Consider the following 23,070-nt stretch of genomic DNA (forward strand, 5'->3'; position numbering starts at 1 on the left):
CATTACTTGCTTCAAAATCCTGAGAAACTCACTATCACCTACGAGATAGAGTCAAACTCCCAACCTCAGCTCGCTGGGCCCTGAGAGATCCGGCCCCTGCCTACCTCTCAAGCCACCTTTTGTTCATCCTCCCCTCCTGCTACCCCCAGACCAAGAGCAGTCTCACAGCCAACAAGCTCAGGCCTTAGCACAAGCACCACCTCCCACAGGAAGGCCTCCAGGAAGCCTTTACCTCAATCTGTGTAACAGCACCTCTGCCCACTTCTACCGACATGCCACACACCACAAAGCATCATTGTCAATTTCCTTCCATGTCTTTTTCCATTGGCCTGTGAGCTCATTTCTGTGTCCCCAGACCCCAGAGTGGTGGCTGGCACACAGTAACTATTTGCCAGATAAAAGACAGAGCCCTAGGAGGCTGAGCCCACTGGGCCACATCCCTTTGCCCTTCCCTGACACCCAGGAGCAATTACCAACACAGTCGCAGGTGGGGAACTCGGCCTGGGCTCTCTTGGCAGGTGTGTCCAGCAGACTCTTGGTGGGTGTATCCAGGTACTTAAGAGGTGACTCCAGAAAACCACTGAGGGTGGGTGTGAGCGGGTTCTCAGCCTTGGTGGGCGTGGCCTCCTGGCCTCCCTCCTCTGAATGGAAGCAGGTGGTTGAGAGCACAGTCACAGCCCCCGAAGACTCGATCTTGATCTGCTTAGGGGAGCGGGTAGCAAAAGGGCTCTCGGGGGCTGGGAGACATGTTGGCTGGCTCTCAGGGTCCTGAATGGGCACAGACGGGGGGCCAGGAAGCCCAAAGCTATCCCCAAATTCGGCTTCGAACTGCCGGATAAGCTCTTCCAGCTTGTCCTCGGCGGGGGGGAGAGGGCCAGCAGAGCCTGGCTGCAGGGTTGCCATGGGGCTGGGGGACCTCATTTCCTGAGTAGGGGGCAGCAGGCTGTCCCCAGAGGGACTAGGTGCAAATAGCGCAAGAGAAGGTTCTGGGGGCAGGGGGACAGCAGAGCCCTGTGAGGCAGGGACAGGGGCAGGTGGATGTGCCTGCGCATCCTCAGTGGCCGGGGGCCGCAGCCCTTCCAGGATGATTTGCCGCAGAGGTGGGAAGAGAGGCTGTGCCTCCCGTGGCCTAGACTTCTTGATCTGAACGGGCTTCCGGACGGTGGGCTTGATCCCAGGAGTGGCTTTCTCTGCTGTCAGGGGACCTCCAGCTGGTGTCAGGGGCTTCTTCTTCTTCTCCTTGGGTGGTCTGTCCAGAGGCCGTGGGACAGGTGAGCTTGACGGTGCCCACCAGCCGGGGGCAGGAGGCTCCGTGGGACCGGGGAAGGAGGCATCGTGGGCCTGGTCCAGGAAGAGACTGCGCTTGTGGTGGAGGTGCTGCTGCAGGGCGGCCTGGGCCTTCTGGTGGGTGCTGGGCTCCAAGGCTGGTGTGGAAGCCTCCCTCTGGAGGATGGGGGCTGGGGATGGGGCTGGAGCGGGGGCTGGGGAGGAAGAAGGTGCCTCAACCTTGACTTTGGGCTTGGTGGGCAGGGACTCGGGCCGCTTGAATACTGACTGGATGTAATCACTGGCATTGCCCAACAACTGCTCCAGTTCGGCCATGGGGTCAGGGCTTGGGCGGGGCATGGGCCAAGAGCTACGGGGAGTTGCTGGTGGGGTGTCGGTGCCCCAGGCTTCAGGAAACTCTGTTCTAGGCGTGGCTGGGGGGAAGGCTGGGCTCTCAGGAACAAAGGATGGGGGCTCTTCAGGGGGAACCACAGGCCACGAGGGGGCCCGGAGGTAGGACTGGGGAGATCTAAAAGGGGCAGGAGGGGACAAGGCCTCAGGAAGGGGACAAGAAGCCTGGGAGGTGGAGTGAGAAGGCTGGGGCAGGGTGGAAGAGAGCTGCGTGAGGGCTTCGATGGCGATGGCGGTCTGCAGGCTGATGTTTTTTTCCTTGGCGATACTCAGGGCATTCTGGGACAGAGGCAGGCCCTCTGGGGGCGGGGGAGGTATCTGGGGGACTTCGGAGCTGAGGAGCGGCCTGGTGCTTGGTGCTGGGAGGCCAGCCTCGCTAGGAGGCAGAGTCCCTGGGAGCCTGGGCCGTTGCTCCCCTCCCTCCACGACCACAGACTTGATCTTCCCCTCCAGCCACTCGAGGTAGTCAGGGCACTCCGGGCCATCGCAGTTGCAGTTGGGTGGTTTCATGCCATGCCGGGCCAGGGCCAGGGCCGTCTGCAGTGTGTCGAGGTCTTCGCTGCCGGCAGAGCAGCTCTCAGGCCCTGACGGGGGTCCCCTGCTGTTGCTCCCAGCCTCGCGACTCATCTCACGGTTGAAGGTTTCATAGAGCCGGGTGCTAAGGGCCCCATAAGAGGACACAGCTTCGGCCACAGCCGAAAAGGCCACCAGATCGTGAGCATCTTCCAGGCGAGCAGTGTGAGCTGGGCCTGGGGCAGCGTCCCAGTCGGGCTTCTGGTCTACTCGCCAAGGACCCCCAGCCCCCAGCAGGCTGGGTCCAGCGGGTTCTCTAGCACCATTGACCGGCGCCCCTGAGGTGCTTAGCTGCCTTGAGTCCCCATGGTACACTGGCCCTGAGTCCATCTGACCTGGAACAGGTCCATCAACTGGGCTGAGCTCTGAGCCTGTCTGGAGAGAGAGAGAGAGAGAAAAGGAAAAAGATGAGCCATAACATTTGAAAAGCTTGTCCTGCCTTGCACTATAAGATGCACCCCTGGTTTCCGGGCAAACCCTCTCCGACTCTGATAGAGCCTGCACTTGGCTCATCCTCCCACATCTCCTTGCCCAGCCAGCCGTGTCGGCAGCAATGGAAGGCAGGACTTGAAGAGCTCCTAGTGCAAAACTCTGATGGCTGGCTGGTCAGACGCTTTGGAAACTTAGACCAATCACACTGACAAGGGTCCCCTGGGACTAACCATTTATTAAGGACACACAGAAAGGCCCTGACCTCACAATGACTGAGGTGACACCAGGACCATGTTGACATTGTGGGTGTGTTAGAAGACAAAGAAAGCTACCCAAGCAAACCAAGTAATAATGAGCCATTAGTGTAAAATGCGTGCGCAGACTAGATTTGATTAACACATTTAGCCAGGACAGGGGTCAGCCACAGCTTCACAGTGGGAAGAAAGCCACAGTTCTTTCCTTTACCCACTGCTGTCCTCACTTAAGCCAGCTTGGGCGCAGAGTCTGGGACAGGACGGCAGTCCCCGTCCCGGGCCTGAGGGAAACCCAAATGATCTGACGCAGCATGTGTTCTGCCTCATGCTGAGCCGGTCTTGTTGATGACAAGCCCGTTGGCACCGGGAAGAAGGTCCAGGCCCCTCCCCAAGCCCAGGAAGCCAACGTCCACCAAAGCACACAGCGTGGCAAAGGGGGGTGGGGGTGGGGCGCAGGGCTGGTCCAGCAAGCTTAAAGCTAATACAAAGATGCAGAATTGAGCTTGCAAGATTCATCTCTCTAGGAAGAAAAGCTCTTCCTTACAGTAGAATACAGCAATTTTAAAAATACATAGAAGAAATGAGGGATTTAGAAAGTCAGTGGAAGTACAACTAGCAGGAGAAAGCTTGATAAGGCACAGGATGCAAACATGTCTCAAAACATGTCTTCAAAAGTTACTTAATTGCAACAGTAACTCCACAGTGCAGAAATCTGGGAGACACCACCTTTACCGAATGATCCACATTATCATCATCCCAGATGTTGGGAAAAACCAACAGCGTGTGTCTCTTCACACGCTACATGGTGAAGGAGGTAATACCAGTCACACAGAACTCTAGCTGAAACCCATAACCTGAACCCAATCACGAGAAAACATCAGATAAACCCAAACTGAGGGCATACTAAAAGGCACCTGGGTTGTCCCCTTCACCAATTTCAAAGATAAGAAAGACAAACCTCTCTCCCAACTTACACAAGACTAAGGAGACAGGACAGCAAAATGCATGCTCATGGGTTAGACCTGGGACTGGGGAGAAACGGCTATAAAGCACACCCTGGGGACCAGGATGAAATCTGAATATGGCTGTGGATAAAATCATACTGTGCCCACCTCGTCTTCTTCACTTGGATCCTCGCACGACGGCTACGTAAACACACACACAAGCCTGCAGGGTGAAGGTTCACTGTCATCTCCAGCTTAATCGCAAATGGTTCGGAAAAATCACAGCCACGCGCCATTTAATGACAGGACACATTCTGAGAAATGTGTCGTTAGGCGATGCCGTCATCGTGCGAACATGGCAGTGTGTGCTTACACAAACCTAGATGCCACAGCCCCTACACACTAGGCTCCCGGTAGACCACCGTCACGCACGCAGTCTGCTGTCAACCGAAATGTCACTATGCAGCCAGTGACTGTGCATCCACATCCACATATATGGAAAAGCAAGTTAGACAAAATGTAAAAAAAACAGGGTTCGTGGGAGTCCCAGGTACTCTTCCTGCAACTTTTTTGTAAGTTTTAAATTTTTTATTGCAATAAAAAGTTAAAAAAAGAAGTTAGTCCCTCAGGTAGAATGTAAGTGTATTGAACAAATGACCGACATGACGCAAGTCCCCGGTCTGTCGACTACGACCACCACGAAGCCTCCCGCCCATCCCGAAGTGGTGTGGAGAAGCTGAGATCTGGGATCAGCCCGGTGGCAGAGGCCCAGCCCGCGGTTCCACCCCGTCCTCTTCGCTGCGCCAACTGTGAACCCAAAGGCCCTTTGTGCTTCTCCAACATGCTTTTCTGAGCCTTGCCAATGCAATTCTCATTGTCTGGAATGCCTTTCCCAGCCTCTCTGAGGTTACTCTGGCTTATCCCATAACGTCACCTCCTCCCCAACCTGGTTGGGGAACTACCTGTGGCTCTTTCCCCAGGTTCCCGTGGCACCTGAGAGATGTCTCTGTTAGCACCTATCACATGCCGCTATTATTTTTCAAGCAGCTGACTTCCCCACTAGTTGGTGGTTCCTTTAAGGCAGCATTCAAATCCTCCTGATTTCGGTGCCTCCTGCCTGTTGCTGCCGCAGAAACACACCCTCAGCCCAGTGAAAGGCTTCCCACCCCACAATGGCCACGGAACACGTCAGCCTCTCCCCAGCCCCGGTGGAAGACTAGGAACAAATACCTTTCCTTTAGGAAATGTGGCTGATCACCCAGTACTCCCGTCCTTCGGTCTTAGAAACCTAAATTAATGTGGCTGCCAAGGCTACAAAATCCAAGGTGATTGCCTGCTCATGGATGAAAGCCAAAATGAGCACACACAAACAAGAAACCTGGGAGGGAAGTGAGAATTCACAAAAACAGTGCCATGGAAGAACAATGCTACACGAACTGAGGCTTCCCCAAAATGATCGAGATAACAAAAAGGATTGGAAAAGTTATTTTTAGTGTGTCAATAAGGATAAGGAAGAGCTATACCCACTCTGGGGCCTCTCAATTCCCTGGAAAGGAAAGTGTTATTCAGACAAAAAAAAAAAAAGAAGAAGAAGAAGAAAGGGAAGAGTGGACACAGGTGTGAAGGAAGTGAAACCAGGATGGGTGGGAGGCTTTAAGAAAGGCGAACTTCCAGTTTCCTGGCCAGGGAAGCCCACTCATGCATTCCTCACACTTGCTGGTGACCCTTGAGGAAACCTGCCACCAGGGGAAGGTACCAGTATGTGGGTAAAGGACAAATGCTGTCTCAACTTTCAGGACACTGAGCAAGAACAGCCCCAGGTAAGATTCCCAAGTGGGTAACAAAAGGATCTACAGGAGGCAGGCTCCGTGAAGGCCATCAACCCATTAATGTCCAACTAATCTTACTGCTTTATGTCTCGTGGTTTATTGGAGCAGGAGATGAGGAGATATCCTGGCTGACAGATTGCAAATTCAAGGGCTGCGGGCCAAATCTGCCACAGATCTGTTTTGTTTGGTCTATACAGGTATCCCCTGCTTTTTGAAAGTTCACGTTATGCCACTGTTTTTATGAAAGATCGACATTAGTACTTGTTTTTGCTTAACTAAAAGAAAACCACAGAGGATTTTAACTTTTACAAGAAAAAGCAAAAAGTGAAAACAGCTTTCAGTGTTTGTTTGGCAGCGAGGCATCAGAGAAGCAGCGTGTACCCCGAGCAGCAGGGGTGGTACCGCCAAGCTCCTGCCCCAGGATCTACATGCAGAATCTCAGCATCAAGCTGCCATAACTTTGAACCCTATCTGTGAGCATCTATGTGGTTTATCTAGATTTACTTTGTGCATCCCTCAGCAAGATATGTCCTAAGGTATCAGAAAAGCTTAACAGAGCTCATAAGGGTGTGTGTCATGCTCGGTACAACACTGGACTTAGCACTGGCTGGTGTGGCTCAGTGGCCTGAGTGCCAGCCTGTGAACAGAAAAGGTTGCTGGTGTGATTCCCAGTCAGGGCACATGCCTGGGGTGCGGGCCAGGTCCCCAGCTGGGGGCGTGCAAGAGGTAACCAACTGATGTTCCTCTCCCTCTCTTTCTCCCTCCCTTCCCCTCTCTCTAAAAATAAATGAATTTTTTTCTAAAAAACTGGACATAATTCAGTATATTTAGTATATGATAGTTTATTTATTAGAGCTGGGAATGCTCAAAAATTTTTCCATATAAATTAATGGTAATTCTACACTGTATGCCGTTTCAGCTTACAACAGGTTTTAACGAAACACTCTACTTTCAGACAGTGGGGGAAACTTGTACAGTGCTAGTTTTATTTGCTTGTTTTGCCAACATTAAAAAATCAAATTTCACACGAAACTCGGATTTTCCCCACAGTCTGCACTTCTGCCTGGCCGCGCTGCCTGCCGCTCCAGCTCACACCCAGCTTCACCATATTCTGCACTGACTTCCTGAAACCAGGGCCAGGGCTCAGGGATCATTTATCAAATGCCTGAATTAATGATCACTTTGCTCATCTGTGTTACCTGCCAAGCCCTTGTGGGCACTGCACTGGGATTTGTAACTGGGGCTTGCAGACACTCAGGTTTCACAGGGTCGGCCATGATCCCCTGGAGGGCAAGGCACAGAGAAGCACAGGCTGGGCAGGTGGCTCAGCACTGGCCGAGCACCCTCACCCGCAGCACGAGAGGTGCGTCAGCCGGGGGGAGCCTGCCATGGAGCTCTGACCTCAGAACTGCCCTGTCCAAAAACGGTCACAAAATAAGGATAGCAAAGGCACGTTTGCCAAAAACGGGAGGGATAAACCTAAGTTAAGAGATAGGACCAAGCCCAAAAGGTCAATAAGCTGGAGAGAAAAAAAAAATCTAACAGGGTAAATAGGGTCCGAGACTAGGCTCCAAACCACACCTGTGCAAGTCAGAGATGGAAGAGGCACAGAACAATGACTATGAGTAAAGGTGACGTTATGACTAGCGCACACATAGAGATGTTTTAGGATTCGGGAGGGGCAGAAGACTGTGATGGGGCACCCAACGTGAGGTGACTTGGCAGCTTTAAAGGGTCTTACAACCCAGGGTTTTCACAAACTTTTTTACTACAATCCACAGTGAGAAATACATTTTATACCAGGATCTACTGCACATGTATGACGACTCTGCAAAATAGTCTTTCTCCTCAGTAAATTAAGGAACCCCTTCTTCCCTCCCTCTTTCTTGAAGGCTGCATCTCACGGCACACTAATGCACCCCAGCCGGCAGCCAGACACAGACCTGACTGGAGCAGGCACTGCACCACAGGGCGCAACCACCCTGCCCCGCCCAGGCGGGCTCCACCCAAAATGTGGGCTCTCTGTGGGGCTGCACCCTCGGAGGGGGCACAGCAGGCAGCAAGCCGAACAGTTTAAAACCACAGCAGGAACAGGTCCCTTTGGTTCCGAAGAAGACAAAACTCAAGATCTTTAAACATCTGAAGGTCCGTTATTTGGGGAAAGAATTCAATTCATTTTGAGTGGTGCTAAAAAAATGGAATTAGAAAAAGGGTAAAGCTTGAGAGAGAAGAACTTTGACTTAATTTGGGGAAGAGTTTTAATACTTAAGAATACTAAAAAATGCACTGGCCTTGGCTGGTGTGGATCAGTGGATTAAGCACCAGCCTGTGAAGCAAAGGGTCGCCAGTTTGATTCCCAGTTTGGGGCACATGCCTGCATTGCAGGCTGGATCCCTGGTAGGAGGTGCATGCGAGACAACCCCACAATGACGTTTCTCTCTCTCTCTGATTCTCCCCCTCTCACTTCTGTTTAAAAAACGGAGATGGCGAAAGGAAAACCAAGCAGTTATTTGGTGGTGGTTGACAGGTGGGCAGGACAATGCTAGAGGAAGAGGAAGGGGCAGTTTTAGGCCCTTTCGAAGTTTGGCACAGACGCGCCCCAACACTAACACCCTCCACAGTTTCTTCCTCAGTGATCAGTCCCCTCTGGGCTCCAGCCACCACCACAGTCTGAGGATGCTCCTCAGTGTCCGCCCTTTGTCTGAACCTCTCAGCTGACCTCCAGCTAACCCGCACGCCTGGAACAGGAGTCAGCTCATCTAAAACGGAACTGAGTTTCCCCTCCCCACCTCCACGGCTCCACGGCTCCAGCTCCAACTCTTCTTTTTTTGCCAGTGTTCCTACACTCACCAATGTCCCCCACTCAAACATCATGCACACCGTTCCGGCACACCCAGTCCCCAGATCCAAGCAACTCTAAACACGATGCCTCTCGGTCCCATCTCCTCCCTTTCTATTCTTGCTCTCCTAATTTGGGCCTTGGGGTGCGTGCACCTTTTTAAACTTTCTAACCTGACAGTGGCTCCTTTAAGCAACTCTATGCACCCAAGCCCCTTTCCCTATCATCCACGTGCATGCACACACACACCATATTTTCTCCACCCTGCCATCTCTGTTATTGATCTATGTCGCCCTCCCTCAAGACTCCCAGCCACCAACTTCCTAACTCTTCCTCGCTCCGCCTTCGTATTTTCAGAACGCCATGTGCACGGACCCAGGTCTGAGCACCTGCGATAGATTTTCTTCTCCAAAGATGGCCACCGCAACCCCTCTTCCCTCCCCTTGAATCCAGGTGGGCTTGTGACAGAGGTGGAAGTGACACCACGTGGCTTTAAAAGCTAGATTGCACAAGGCTGTAAGTACAGCTCCTGCCCGGTTCTCTGGAGACACTTTCTCTTGGAGCCCAGACACCACGCTGTGAGGAAACCCAGGTCACACGGGAGGGCCGTGTGTAGGTGCCCAGCTGAGGCCCCGGCCAACAGCTGGCGTCACCTGTCAACCGTGTGAGTGAAGAAGGTCCGTGAGGATTCCACCCAGTCGTGCAGTAGTCACTTCTAGCTTTTGAGCCTTCCCAGCTGATGCCTTAACCACCAAGGAGCAGAGACGAGCTACCCACGCTGTGTCCTTCCTGACTTTGGGATCTGCAGGCTCTGGGAGCACAATAAAATCTCTATTGTTTATGCCCCTAAAATTCTGCAGAGGCTGCTGACCCAACGATAGACCAGATTGTTTATTTTAGAAACATCAAGAAGTTTATAAGGTAAAAGGCAAGAAACAGACCTACAAACACACACATGCCCCTGAAGGGCTATCAGTGCAGTGAAAACAGTTTATCCAGCGGGGAGGGGTCACTTCTCTCTGGGTAGGTGAAGGCATGTGTTAAGAAAGGTTTCACCTCCAGAATGAGGCTTCTGAAAGATGGGCGGGTGCTTTGGAGGAGGGGGAGGGAGGAGGAATTCCAGATGCAGGGACTAGCATTGCGAAGGCAGGGACTCATAAGAAGGCCTGGCAGAATGAATGGAGAGGGGTAAGTGGTTGGGGGCCAAGCGTGGGGAGTGCAGGTGTGCGGCTCACAGCATGAACGCAGCAGAGCACATTTACATTTCAGGTGGGGCACCCAGTGTCCCAGCAGGGCGAGGACTGCGGAGTTTGAGGCTGGTGGCTTGAAGGCCATTTGAGAGGTAGTGCCACTGTTGAGACACAGACAACAAGGGCCTGAACGAAGAAGGCCAGAGCAGGGAGTCTGGAGTAACGCGTGGTTCTGGAGACAAATGATTAAATGCCCGGGGCGAGACCAGGAACGGAATCGGCCCACTCCGGTGAAGTCCCCCACAGCCAGCTCTGCACGCCTTCCGCGGGGACCTTCTCCTTCAGGTGCATTACCAACTACACGCTGGGCTCCTGGGGGCGCCAGGCCCCCACCACACCTCAGGGCCTCGCAGAGAGTGCTGCAGAGAGCGTTCAGCGTGTCTAACAAGAACTGCCGCTGCTTCCTCCCCAGACCCGCTACCAGCCTCATCATCGCCCTCAATTTTGAGAGGACCACCCACAGAAGCCCTGGGCAGTCAGCGGTGTCCTCTGTCACGGCACCGTCACAGTGCTCCCACAGGGGAAGTCTGAACGTCACCAATGCCATCAGGAATGCCTTTGCCACAAGGGATGGGAAACCTGACAACTGATCCTGAAACGAACCAGCCCCGCCCACAGACGGGCTCATTACAGGTGTCAGCTCTGGTCCTCCTTACAGCCACCTCCCAGGCACGAAGCCCTGCCCGGCCCTCACTGACCCCCACACCCAGCCGTAACCAGGCCTCTTTCCTGCCTCGTGGTGTCTCCAGAGGGCTCTGGCCCATCCCAGGCTTGGTCTGGCCCAGGCTGGGGGTATGCTCCCTCATCTGGGGGCGGCGGGGGTTTGGTACTGGAAGCCGGGCAGGGTGCAGGGTAAATGCTCTTTTCCGACCCCAGAAGAGACCTGGCTCCCACCCTACTTCGCCAACACCTGACGTGTGCATGCAGCGAGCGTCCCCACCCCCCAGGCACAAGCCTCACCTTCGGAGGGCTCCAGGTCTTCTCTGGGGGTCCAGGAACCTCCGTTGGAGTCTGTCCCTGTACCCTGCCCACTCCAAGGTCCCATCCGCTCTACAGCCAACCCCCTTCTTGTGCTCCCAGATTCCCGCCGCTGCCCCTCCCCCACACCTGCGGGTGCTCCACAGCAGCCTGCCTCCCCACCGTCGCAGGGGGCTGACTCCACGGGCAAGGCTGGTGGAACCCACCCCCCAGACACCTCATTTGGTCCATAACACAATGAGAGGCGCAGAAACACACTGTGGTTTCCAAGGCTTTCCCAGCTCTCAGGGTCAACCCATCAAAATCGGATCAACAATCCTCTATGAAAGAGCAACGGAAGGGATGTGTGCAGATAAAGACTACTTATCTCGAGACAGCAAAGTCCTCACTGACCAAACCTTCTCAGGGCCTCTGGGAAAGGGGAAGTTGGAAGAGCACAGAGTCCCCAGGGTCCTTCTGCCCACCCTCAGCAGACCCGCACCGTTTTTAGAAGAAGCAGGTCCCAGAAAGCATTATTATCCAGGATGAAAAGTCTGCAGTCAACCTCCCAGTGGCCAGGAAGCAGGCCAATGAGGGGCACATCCTCCCCAGTGGAATCTCCAAGAGTGGCTTCTCCAAGGCCTCCGAGATAGCGAGGGCTGCTCCCCCAGCTGGCCCGTAAACCCCACCCAGTGCCTTCCCGGCCACCAGCACCACCAGCTCAGCTGTTCCGTTTCTCCCGCTGTTGGCCAAGGGATTGGACTTTCCAGCTCCACCCTTCGCCCCAGTCCTGGAGCTCAGTGTCCACCTCCACGCAAATTCCCCCCTCCCTCCTGGCCCCAAGTGGACAGCCCCACTCCTCCAACACGGGTTGTATTTACTGCGCATTCCGTCCAGATTTCATCAGTTATTCACATCCTAAGAAGAGCTCCCCTCTTGGGATTTATTCATGAAAAAAAAACGAGTTAGGAAAGAGTCTTTTAGGGAAACCTTTGAGAGAATGTGCACACCGGCCAGTTTTTTGTGAGTGTGAGAGTGTGTGTGTGTGTGTGTGTGTGTACACTGTCTAGCCCGGTCCTGTGACTGCACTCTCCACAACCAAACTCTCTCTGCAAGCAGCAAATCTCGGAGTGTTATGTCTAACTTCTCGAGACCAAGACCATCTTGTGTATCCTTGTGTCAGGCGAGGTGAGGTACTGGTTCTTGTGGTTACCATGTGCACAGCAGTAAGACACTTTCCTACTACAAAATGGAGAGACAGAGCAGATCTCTCAACCACTGGGGTGATGCTCAGGAAAAAAGCTGAACCGCAGCCAAATTCCCTGAGGTCATCCTATCTGGCAGAAGCACGGGGCTGTGACTGTTCATGCTCTCTGACCCCACAGTAATTAATGTGGCTTCAGGGAAGAAAGGAAAAGAGCAGCAGGAACTAAGAAAAGTCTCCACGTAATTCTGATGGAACACTCCTGTAATGTACTGAATATCATGCTAATCACTGCACACTCATTCATCTCCGCCAATCATCACAAACTCCTCCAAGGGAGAGACTTAACTGCACTGCTGAGGACACGGCACAGAAAGGTTGAGTAACGTTCCCAAGAACAAACAGCAATCCAGAAGGGCATGGCCATTTTAAACCACTAAGTACTACTATTAATCTTATTGCAGGAAATGGAAATAAAATATGTAAGACGAGAGAAGAAATAAAAAAGTTACACATGCTAAAGATTTTCCCAGAAGTATTAACAGTAAAGAATCACAAGTAACTTAGGCACCCTACAATAGGGGAATGGTTTTAAAGTGTTATGATAGTTCATGAAAAGAGAATGGGAAAAAATGTGAAAAAATACTTCATTAGTAATCAGAGAAATACAAAATAAAACCACTGTGAGTTCCATTTATATCCAGTATATAGAATTTTTAAAGTATATTTTACTGATTATGCTATTACAGTTGTCCCATTTTTTTCTCCCCTTTATTCCCTCTGCCCTGAACCACCCTCCCACCAACATTCCCCCACCTTAGTTCACATCCATGCTTTGTACATATAAGTGCTTTGGCTTTTCCATTTTCCATACTATTCTTAACGTCCCCCTGTCTACTTTGTACCTACCATTTATGCTTCTTATTCCCTGTACCTTTTCCTCCATTCTCCCCTCTGCCCCTCCCCGCTGATAACCCTCCACGTGATCTCTATTTCTGTGACTCTGTTCCTGCTCTAGCTGTTTGCTTAAGTTTGTTTTTCTTTTTTATGTTTGGTTGTTGATAGTTGTGAGTTTGTTGTCATTTTACCGTTCATAGTTTTGATCTTTTTCTTAGATAAGTCCCTTTAACATTTCATATAATAAGGGCTTGGTGGTGATGAATTCCCTTATCTGGGAAGCACTTTATCTGCCCTTCCATTCTAAATTATAACTTTGCTGGACAGAGCAATCTTGGATGTAGATCCTTGCCTTTCATGACTTGGAATACTTCTTTCCAGCCCTTTCTTGCCTGCAAGGTTTCTTTTGAGAAATCAGCTGACAGTCTGATGGGAACTCCTTTGTAAGTAACTGCCTCCTTTTCTCTTGCTGCTTTTAAGATTCTCTCCTTATCTTTAATCTTAGGTAATATAATTACATTTCTTGGTATATCCAGTACATAGAATTTAAGAACAAGAATGCTTAGTTCAAATCTTGCCCTTGCCACTTACTAGCTGTGACCTTGGGCAAGTTACTTAACCTCATGTGCCTTACTTCTTCATCTGTAAATGTGTGGTTAACAATTAACCTCTCTGTGCTTTACTTCCTCATCTGTAAATGGGGGGGTTAATAACAGTACCTAATGCCAACGAGAATTAAACGAGCTAATATATGAAGAACACTTACAACAATACCAGGCCCACAGTGTGGTAAAAAGCACCATAAAAGGGCTTTTTGGATGAACACCGAGTGCTGGTGTTGTTCAGCAGAAACACTTTCTGATACACCCCTGGCAGAAGGCACAATAGAGCGAACACTCTGGGGAGGTCTCGCGGTGCTGCCCGGTACCCAAGGCCTCCGTGACCCCACCTGTGGAGAGACTTTACGCATGTGTCTCAGGAGACAAAATGTTCAGGGCAGCGCGATGCATAAAATCCACACTGCACAAATATTCTGTGTGCCCACCAGCCACGCGGAATATTTTACAGAAGTGCGAATGAATGAACCACAGGAACATGAGTGAATCTCAGAAACTACACTCAGTAAAAATAAATAAAATAAAATAGCAAGCTTCAACAGTTTAGAGTCTACCAATTCAATCCTTTAAAAAAGATAAATGTTATCGTATGAGATTAAAACATTTCAAACTCGCTTGAGATTTTCCTTGTTTTGTGGAGGAAGGGAGTGACAAAAGTCAAGGTGGAGGTGATCTCTGAAGGTGACAAAGACACACACACACACAGGGTTGGGGAAGACACCCAGGTAGTTCCAGTTAGGTTGGCAACATTCTAGTTCTTAACTTGGGCAGAGAACTTACATGTGCTTATTATTATGCTTCATCTGTTTAACGTACAAGCACATGCAGGAGATATTGCAGATTTGGGTCCAGACCACTGCAATAAAGTAAGTCATAATCTTTTTGATGGTGGAGAATCTTGCCTTCGATTTGTTTAAAAAAAAAATCAAACATGCAACATCTATGAAGCTCAGTAAAGCAAAGTACTATAAAATGAGGATGCCTGCCTATAAAATACTATGTCAAATAAATACATGTTTCAAATTACATATAAGAAAAATTACAATACATTATACTTTATCACTAGGTGTAGAACTGCTTAAACTTACAAAGAAAGAACACGTAAATAGAGAACTGTCTTAAATACAAAAATGAAACTCAAGAACATTTGTACTCATAAATACATGCTAAGGATTTTTATGACAGGGGAAGTGTTCATACTGTTTGAAGTGAGGAAAAAAGAGGATTCAAAATGTTGCCCAATTTAAGAACTCAATTCCATTAACAATGCACACACACGCACTGAGGGGAAATTTTCAGATGTGTCAACAGGACTCATCTTCGATGGCAGAGAATGAGGACATTCTGTTGTTCATCATCTCCAGAACTTACTGTAGGTGTTACATTTTTATGGAGGGGGTTAAGAGTACCTACAACACACCTGAAACATCCACAAACTATGCGTGCTCAGGCAAAGGAATTTTGGGTAAATTTTCTTTCTTGCTATTTCTGTTGCTACAGAGTTGTTACAAGACACACACACACACATAATCACACATACGCGGAAAGCAAGAACAATTCTACAAAACGAGCCACACACTGGGAGGGAAGACAGGGTCTGGTCAAAGTGGGGTGCTGAGACTAAAATCCATCCCCCTACCCCGCCTTGAAAGTTCTCTGTAACTTGCTGGACTCCAAAGTAAAACCCTCCAACTCCGACCCACGCAGAACCCCCTCCCGCCGCAGCTTGGCCCTCCCCTAAGGCAGCCGTGGCAGGAAGGGTGGGGGTGGGGGAAGCCGAGCAGCAGGCCGCTTGCAGGCTTCCCCCTCCAGCCCCTAGAGCTGCGCCCGGAGCAGCAGCCAGCGCTCTGACGGAAGCCCCTGCCCCAAGCAGCCGGCGCTGGCGGCCCGAGGCCAGCGGGAGGAAATTGAGCCGACCACATCTGAGGCCTGGCGCAAGCAGCAGCAGCTGCCTCCAAAGCCGCCAGCACACGAGAAGCGGGTCAGGACGCTGACACGGCTCCTCAGCCAGACAGCGAGAGCCCTGACTCCCTAACACACGCACGCATACACACGCGCGTTTGCGCGCACACACACACTTGTAAACATACACCCGCCCCAGTCTAGCAGGGCTCGCTCAGAACAGGGCCCAGACCACGCAGTGCACGTCTCCTCTCTCCGCCAGAAAAGCCCCAGCCGGTCCCCGCGAGGGTGGAGTTTCCCTCAGCTCCGCCCACGCAGGCTCAAACCCAGTTCTCAGCACTCATTTCCTACCCCAAAGTCTAAAAAGCTAAGGATATGAAAGGGAAACACTGCCAATGTCAAGTCCACTGACCTTGACTAACAGTCCCATGCACTCTCCCTAAAAGTCCTCCAAACCCACATAACCCACTGGCCGGTCAGGTGCGTGCAAAGGACAGGGGCTAACAGTTTTGAGTGCTGGGTGATAAACTCTGGAACTACGCATTAAGTAGGCACTTCTTTGTTTATGTATAACTTTCAATTCTTCCAACAAATCAACATCTATTTCAGTGAGTCAACAAATGAAGCAGGGAGAGGTTAACTTGGAGTGTGTGACATACTGGAAGGCACATAATTAGCAAGTGGTGAAGACTGAATCTAACGTCAGAGTTGATGCTGCACGTCCACGGCCTCCCACGGGCCAGGGTTCTCATCTTCTGGAGAATAAGCTCCTACATTCACAGGCGACTCAGTGACTATGGATCTCAGCCTCTTGCTTGGACCCCTGGCAAGTGAGTTTGCTACATGCACTCCCTTCTCAAGGACTCAAGACTTAAATTTCTTTCATTCAAAGAAATGAAACATTAATTTTTTTCATTCAAAAGGAAATCTTTAAGCCACTACCCAAAAATATAGAGAAAAAGAAATTTTGGGGGAGGGCAGCCTTCACCCATCAGTCATAGAACCAATTTCATTCAGTAGGCTAGAGAATGGAAAAGGGGGAAACTGCCATTTAGGGAAGCCTTGTGCTGTCCAGAAGGTAGCCAATCAGGGAGTGTGTGTATAATTCTATTTATTCTAAGCCCCTGGAAAAATCACACAACGTATCTCAGTGTAAAGTCTCATTACCCACAGTCCCTGCTGGTCTGTTAGTCCAGAAAACTGAAAGATGCCAGTAATTCGGGTTCTTGTACACGTTCGTCTCAAAGTTTTGCCTGCAATGTTGGAGAACAAGGGAACCGACCCCTCGACCCCTCCTCATCCATATCTCCTCCCTGAGGGTCGGGGTTGATAAGAAAGACCATGGGCGCCATCTTCCCTTCAGCGTCTCTGTGGCAGACCCCCACTCTCCTGCCCTCCCCACACATCCCTCCATGGGACTGTGGTCCTCCACCATTCTCTCCTTCCCCCCATCCATCCCCTCAACAGAGCTGGTCACCACCACCACCAGTTCCTCCCCCGCCCCCACACCCTCACAGCTTGCCTGGCAACCTCACTCCCATCCAAAACTCCCGGCTCAGCAGCCAGCACCAGTAGCCCCAAAGCCTCTGTCCCCTCGGACTGCTTCTCAAACTCTCCAGCTACCAGACACTTTCCTACATAGGTGCAACTAAACCCAACGCCTAAACCTGACTTAGTGCCTGCGCCCCTTCCCTGGGCGTCCTGGGAATGCCCTGCCATCACCTCTGATGTCCCCCTCTTTATGCTCCCATCCGCATGCAGACTGCTCCTCTCAATAGTGTTTCAGATCTGCTTTCTTTCTGTTTTCTTCTCACTTATTTCTTACCGGGACAATCGCAGTAGATGGCTCGGGGACTGGCCATCCCCCTTTGCGTTCACCCCAGCACCCCACTGCTGGACACACATTCAATCCACTGAGCCTGAACCCATGCCCCCCAACACCCAGGCAAGGGTGCCTGCTAATTCACAACTCCCATCTTCTCTTCTGGCTCGATAGTAAAAACAAACAAGTAAATAGGTAAGCAAATGGATAGACCAACGTAGCAAGGGCAATAAAGATACTCCTGCCTCGCAGTGAGGCTCCTAGAAACTTAAGTTTATAAATTCGCACTTCAAATTTCTTTTTTGACACATTAATGAAAGTGGAAAACTCAGGACGAGGGCAACAGTTTGGTAAGTAACGATACAACTCAGTATATCATTATATGGTCAAAACAAATTATAAACAGTAAGGAGAGTGCTGGACAATATGGGAAGTAAAAACAGCAGAATACCTCACTGTACATGAAGATTTTTACAACTGTGTAAAACTGTGCTTGCAAATGACAGAAGAGGGAAGGTACTTAAAAAAAAGTGGAATAGCTGTAGAAGCCCCACAGAATCTACCGATGCTATCAGCACATTATGGCAATTACATCTTTATTATATGATAGATACATATTCATTCATCTATTTCTTCAACAAACAGGTATTGAGCATTTACTACCTGAGTGTCACTTGTAGGCACTGGGACTACACCAGTGAGTGAGCAGTCCCTGCCTCTTGGACAGAGACTTTCCAGTTATTTAAATGTCCTGGGTCCCATTCAAAAACAGGCTCCTCTGGGGTACACGCTGCCACTACCTCTAAATGTGTGCGGCAGTGTAAATCTATGTTATGTGCTCCGTGGCGCTGAGTATGCCATGAATTCAGTGCATCTCATATGAACTGTGAGTTGACCTTGGAGTGAAGCTGCCCTTTGTGTAGTTACTGAGAGAATATCAAAGGCAGACGAAAGCTCACGACAGCCAGGGAAGACCCTGGTGGATGACCCAAAACAGTAAAGTCATCGGAACAGAATAATAAGGAACGTAAAAAATTGTCTCAACAGAAGATGCTGGGAGAACAGGAAGTTTCACTGCTGCAAAGTGGAAAATGAAGTAAAAACAAGAGTCTCTTTCCTGAGGTGACTGCAGTTCATACTTGGTGCTGCTTCTGTCCCATGCAGCACAGACTTCTTTTACAAAACTGGGATCACTGAGTATATTTGGGGGGTGGGGGGTGGGTATGAATTCTTTTATTATTGAAATTAGATTTTCACAATCAAAGTTATCTTATTCCAGATTTTTGAAAATTCTAACTTCTTCCCTTTCGCTAGCCTAAGTATTTTCCACAGTCTCAACTCTTCTTCAGGAGTTTGATTTTTAATGGCTGCAATGCTTTTCCTGTATGTATCTGGCGCACATATAGCCCCGGAGGCTGCATGTCTAGTTCCTGTCACTTTTTGCTACATTGTCACAGCACACAGTGACTACTGAGATGGTTTCTTCCCTCTTTACCCCACGTCTATTCCGGCATTTGATTCCCTGGAGGGCAGAGAAAACTCGGCAGAAAGTCAGCACTCTGGCTGGCTGAATAGAGGGAGTCTACCAGCCCCAAAGACTGGAGGTAACAAGCTGGGTAACAGCAGGCAGGGCTTTAATTACATGAGCACAAGGGTTTCATCTCATTTGGGCGACAACTTAGACGTTTGGAGTCTGCCTGTGAAGAGGAATATTATGCAACCACAAAAAGGAACGAAGTACTGGTACATGCTACAACGCAGAGGCACCTGAACACATTACGCTAAGTGAAGGAAATCAGACACTAAAGGCTACATATGGTGTGTGATTCCATTTATATGAAATGGCCAGATAAGGCAAATCCACAGAGACAAAAAGATCAGTGGTTGCCTAAAGCTGAGGGGACAGGGGCAACAAGGAGGGGTGAATGCTACTGGGTAGAATTTCTTTTTTGGAGCAGTGGAAATGTCCCAAAATTGATTGCGGTGACGGTTGCACAACTCTGTGAATACACTAAAAACCACTGAATTGTACACTTTAAATGGGTAAATTGTATGTTATATGAATTATATCTCAATTTAAAAAATATTTAGAGTAAACCCTTATCATCCACCTTGGTAAGAAGCCTTGAGACAAAAGCAGAAACAAACTTAACTGCTCAAGGAAGGGCAGTCGAACAGGCAGGACCCCTCCTCCTTCCCCCAAACGTGGAGAGGGAAGGACCCAAGGAGTGACAGGAACGTCAGTGAAAAATTCTTCCCTGAAACTCCACCACAAGTGTTTATCACTCCCTCTGTTCCTCCACTGGGTTTCAAGTGAAAGTGAGAAAGTGAAAGCAGGAGAGCCCTTATCCCAGGGCAGGCGCTGGCGGTCCAGTCCCTGGGGGCAGACGGCTTCCCACTTCGGGCTGCGCTTTGATGGGGACAACCTCTCAGGACGGCAGGGCGTGGGCGTGGCCATGAGCTCTGACATGCACAGGCGGGGGTCCCTAAATCCGGAGGTCCCTAAATCCAAGAACCACCGACACAAACCGGCTGATGAACTAAGCAGAGTCAGACAGGAATCATAGGTTGGTTCAAAAGGAGCTTATTAGTTAAAAAAAAAAAAAAAAAAAAAGTTGAAGAGTGGAGTTCACAAGAGCTTCAGTAAAATAAAAACAACAAAGACAAGAATATGTATTAAGCAATTAGCATACCCTTAAAGAGATACATGCAAATCATTTTGTTGGAAAAAAAAAAAGAATCATGTGCTTCATACCCACAATACCAGAGGGTGCGGAGGCTGCAAGATAACCCGACACCAATTACCTCTCCGGTGTCCCTGCTGTGACGCAAATGACCACTCCTGAACCTGCTGCAGGGAAGGGCCTGGGGCAGGTGAGCAGGTGACCTGCCTACTCTGGCACAGCCTAGGGACACATCACGGGCTCCCACTTCTGGCTTGAGTAGAACAAGTCCCAGCCACGAACCCCAAAACTGCCAAGGGGGGTTACCACCCACGCCCCCAACCCGCACGTGTGTCACTCCTCAGAAAGCAGCAGCCCTGCCCTACCCACAGCAGTGACCCTTGTTCCTCAGCCGAGCTCTCAAGGGAGAGGCAGTGGCTAGACCAGTTTTAAAGTCCTTCTCTCCCCAGCGATGGCCTTGATCCCTGGCCAACACCTAACCGGCGAGGGAAGGGGTGGAGGTGGGGTGCTGTGGCCAGGCATTGCGCACAGAGGGGCAAAGGGGACGGGCAAGAGAAAGCAGACCCCTGGGGAACTGGGTGTGCCCCACCTCTCTGCCTGAGGACTTGGCTGACCGACAGGCCTGGAGGCCCCAGGTGTTCCCCCAGGAGGGGCGGAGGGAAGAGGAGGGTAACTAGGAAAGTGCTTCGGGGAGACCAGGTCCGCAGCCCCAGCCCTGGACAAGCCATTTTTTTTTACCTATCTGTGCTTCAAATTACTCATCTGCTTTTTTAAAATATTCCCACTCAAGGATATTTTTATTGATTTTACAGAGAGAGGATGGGGGAAAGGAGACAGGGAGAGAGAGGGAAAAGAAAACATCACCAATGTGAGAGAGAAACATTGCCGGCTGCCTGCTGCATGTGTCCCGACTGGGGACCAAGCCTTTTGTGGCACCAGGACAACGCTCCAACCAACTGGGCCACCTGGCCACCTGCTTTTTCACAATTACTTTTAAATGTCAGGAAAAACGGAGGCTCTGCCCTGAAGTAAAGGAGACAAAAAGCCTGAGTACTGAATACATGTAAACACAAAAGCGCTTGTGACAACAGGCAAAATCTGAATAAGGTCTGCAAGCAGTGCCGTCAGTGTTCATGAGGTCTGCAGATGAAGGCTGTGGTGGTGGTGGTGTACGCCTGTTAACTTCCTGATTTTGATCGTTGCACGGTGGGCATTTATGTGATTTTAGAAAGTCCACACTCAGCTCTGACCGGCGTGGATCACTTGGTTGAGCATCACCCCGCAAAGGGAAAGGTGGCCAGTTTGATTCCCAGTCAGGGCACACGCCTGGGCTGTGGGCCAGGTGCCTGGTTGGGGTGCGTGCAAGAGGCAGCCCATTGATGTTTCGTTCCCTTTCTTTCTCCCTCCCTTTCTCTCTCTCTAAAAATAAACAAAAACTTTTTAAAAAAAAAGTCCACACTCAAGTATTCAGAAGGGATCAGGTCTGCTACCTACTTTCAAATGGTTCAAATAAAAAATTATAGAGAACGAGACAGAAAAAAAATAAAGCAAATGTAATAAAATGTTACTATTTGGGAATCTTAATAGAGAGAATTCTTTGTCCTATTCCTGCAACTTTTCTGAAACTCTGAAATTATGCCAAAATGAAGACAAAAATTTAAGAGTTCTGTTACTGGATGATCTGAGAGACTCTTCCCGTCGCTGAGAGACAGTAACCTCAGCTGCATTTGCAGCCTGCAGATGAGGAGCAGGGAAGGGCGGCGCAGGCGGGCTCCAGAGTCCGCTCTCCCCTGGACCCCAGCTCTTGCAACCGGCGTGAGACAGTGAATCCCAGGCACCACCCCAGGCCCTGGACAAGAAGGGAAGAGCAACAGGCAAGTAGGAAGGGGGCCATCTGGACAGTGTCCAGGCTGGCTGTTGCCAGGGGAAGCCCAGAGCCTCAGAACAAGGACCACCCAGCTCTTCTACCGAGACCCCTGCCCTGCATCTGCACAGGGCACAGGGGGCACTGCACGCGCCCCAGAAGACTGACCCAAAGCTGCAGTGAGGCCGGCGCACAAGCTCCCCCAGAGCTCGCAGGCCCACGTGGAGCACAGCATCACAGCCTGGAATGACCTGGCCGAGCCCTCTCTGACCCAAAGAAACGACATCTGGAAATCCTAATTAAGTCTCCTAAATCACTCCAGGGTCAAGGGGGAAAACAATCACAGTTACATTTATTTTCAATCTGTTTCTGCTAGTTGTACTTGTTATGGTAAGTACATACTTTAAATATCATGAATATGTAAACTGATATGAGTATAAAAATAGAGCTGTTTCTGTGGGAAAAAAGTCACACAGATTTGAAGATTAACATCGATGAAAACAATAGTATTAAAGAGAAAAAAAGCATGCTTCTAAAAAACTTTTGTTAAATAAGAAGGAAAAAAATGAAGTTTTCCAACACAGCTAAAAAATAAAAACTAAGAAAGGCAGGAAAGAGAAATCTGTAGAGATAAAGACAGAAATACTTGATTTAAAACAAAACGCAGTGGTATTTATACAGGAATCCAAGAGGTGGCTCCCCCCAAAGACCAATCCAGTAAAGTGTCTGGCAAGGATGAGCATCTTAGAAAGAGAAATAAGCAGTATTAGAAATGCAAAAGGGAAAATACCACTGCCAGTAAATAAAACTTGAAGTTCGTACTAAAAACTTTAAAATATGGATGAAAGAACAGCCTTCTAGAAACATTTACTCAAGAAGTAGAAACACTGAAAATATCAATCACCAGAGAAGTAGAAATCTGTCAGAGAACTAACTCTCAGAAGGGCACCAGGCCCAATAATTGTATACTACACTGTTTTTCTAGCTCACAGAAAATGCCGATGTTTTATTCTTCCCTTTAATTCTCCCAGACCCCCCTAAGGTAAGCACTGTCCCTCCGTTTTCTAGACAAGGAACCCGAGGGCTCAGAAGGGCCAAGGCTTCGTCTCTAAGTCATCCAGCCAGATGCAGCCAGGCTGGGATTCAGCTGCACAGCCAGCCGTCTCCGGGGTATGACCCAGAAAACTCTGTGTTCCAAACGCTCCCCAAGTACCTCTGTGATCATCCATGTTTGGAAACTCTGGCCCTCTTACTACTTACAATGTGGTCCAAACGACCAGCAGCACCAACATCACCTCAGGGCTTATTAGAAATGCAGAATCTCA

General features: G+C 49.9%; 1 protein-coding gene across 5 annotated transcripts in view; it reads right to left on the reverse strand.

The window, feature by feature from the left end:
* The window catches only part of TET3 (tet methylcytosine dioxygenase 3), a 101,186-nt gene that overhangs the window by 46,013 nt on the left and 32,103 nt on the right, over window positions 1–23,070 (reverse strand). For all 5 annotated transcript variants that reach the window (XM_053663386.1, XM_037130916.2, XM_053663385.1 and 2 more), the window contains one exon: window positions 474–2,625. In XM_053663386.1, the coding sequence (XP_053519361.1) occupies window positions 474–2,625 (2,152 nt within the window). The remainder of the gene's footprint in view (window positions 1–473; window positions 2,626–23,070) is intronic.

This window comes from Artibeus jamaicensis, unplaced genomic scaffold (genome assembly GCF_021234435.1).
Source record: "Artibeus jamaicensis isolate MK-2021 breed Jamaican fruit bat unplaced genomic scaffold, CSHL_Jam_final contig_3174, whole genome shotgun sequence".
NCBI lineage: Eukaryota > Metazoa > Chordata > Mammalia > Chiroptera > Phyllostomidae > Artibeus > Artibeus jamaicensis.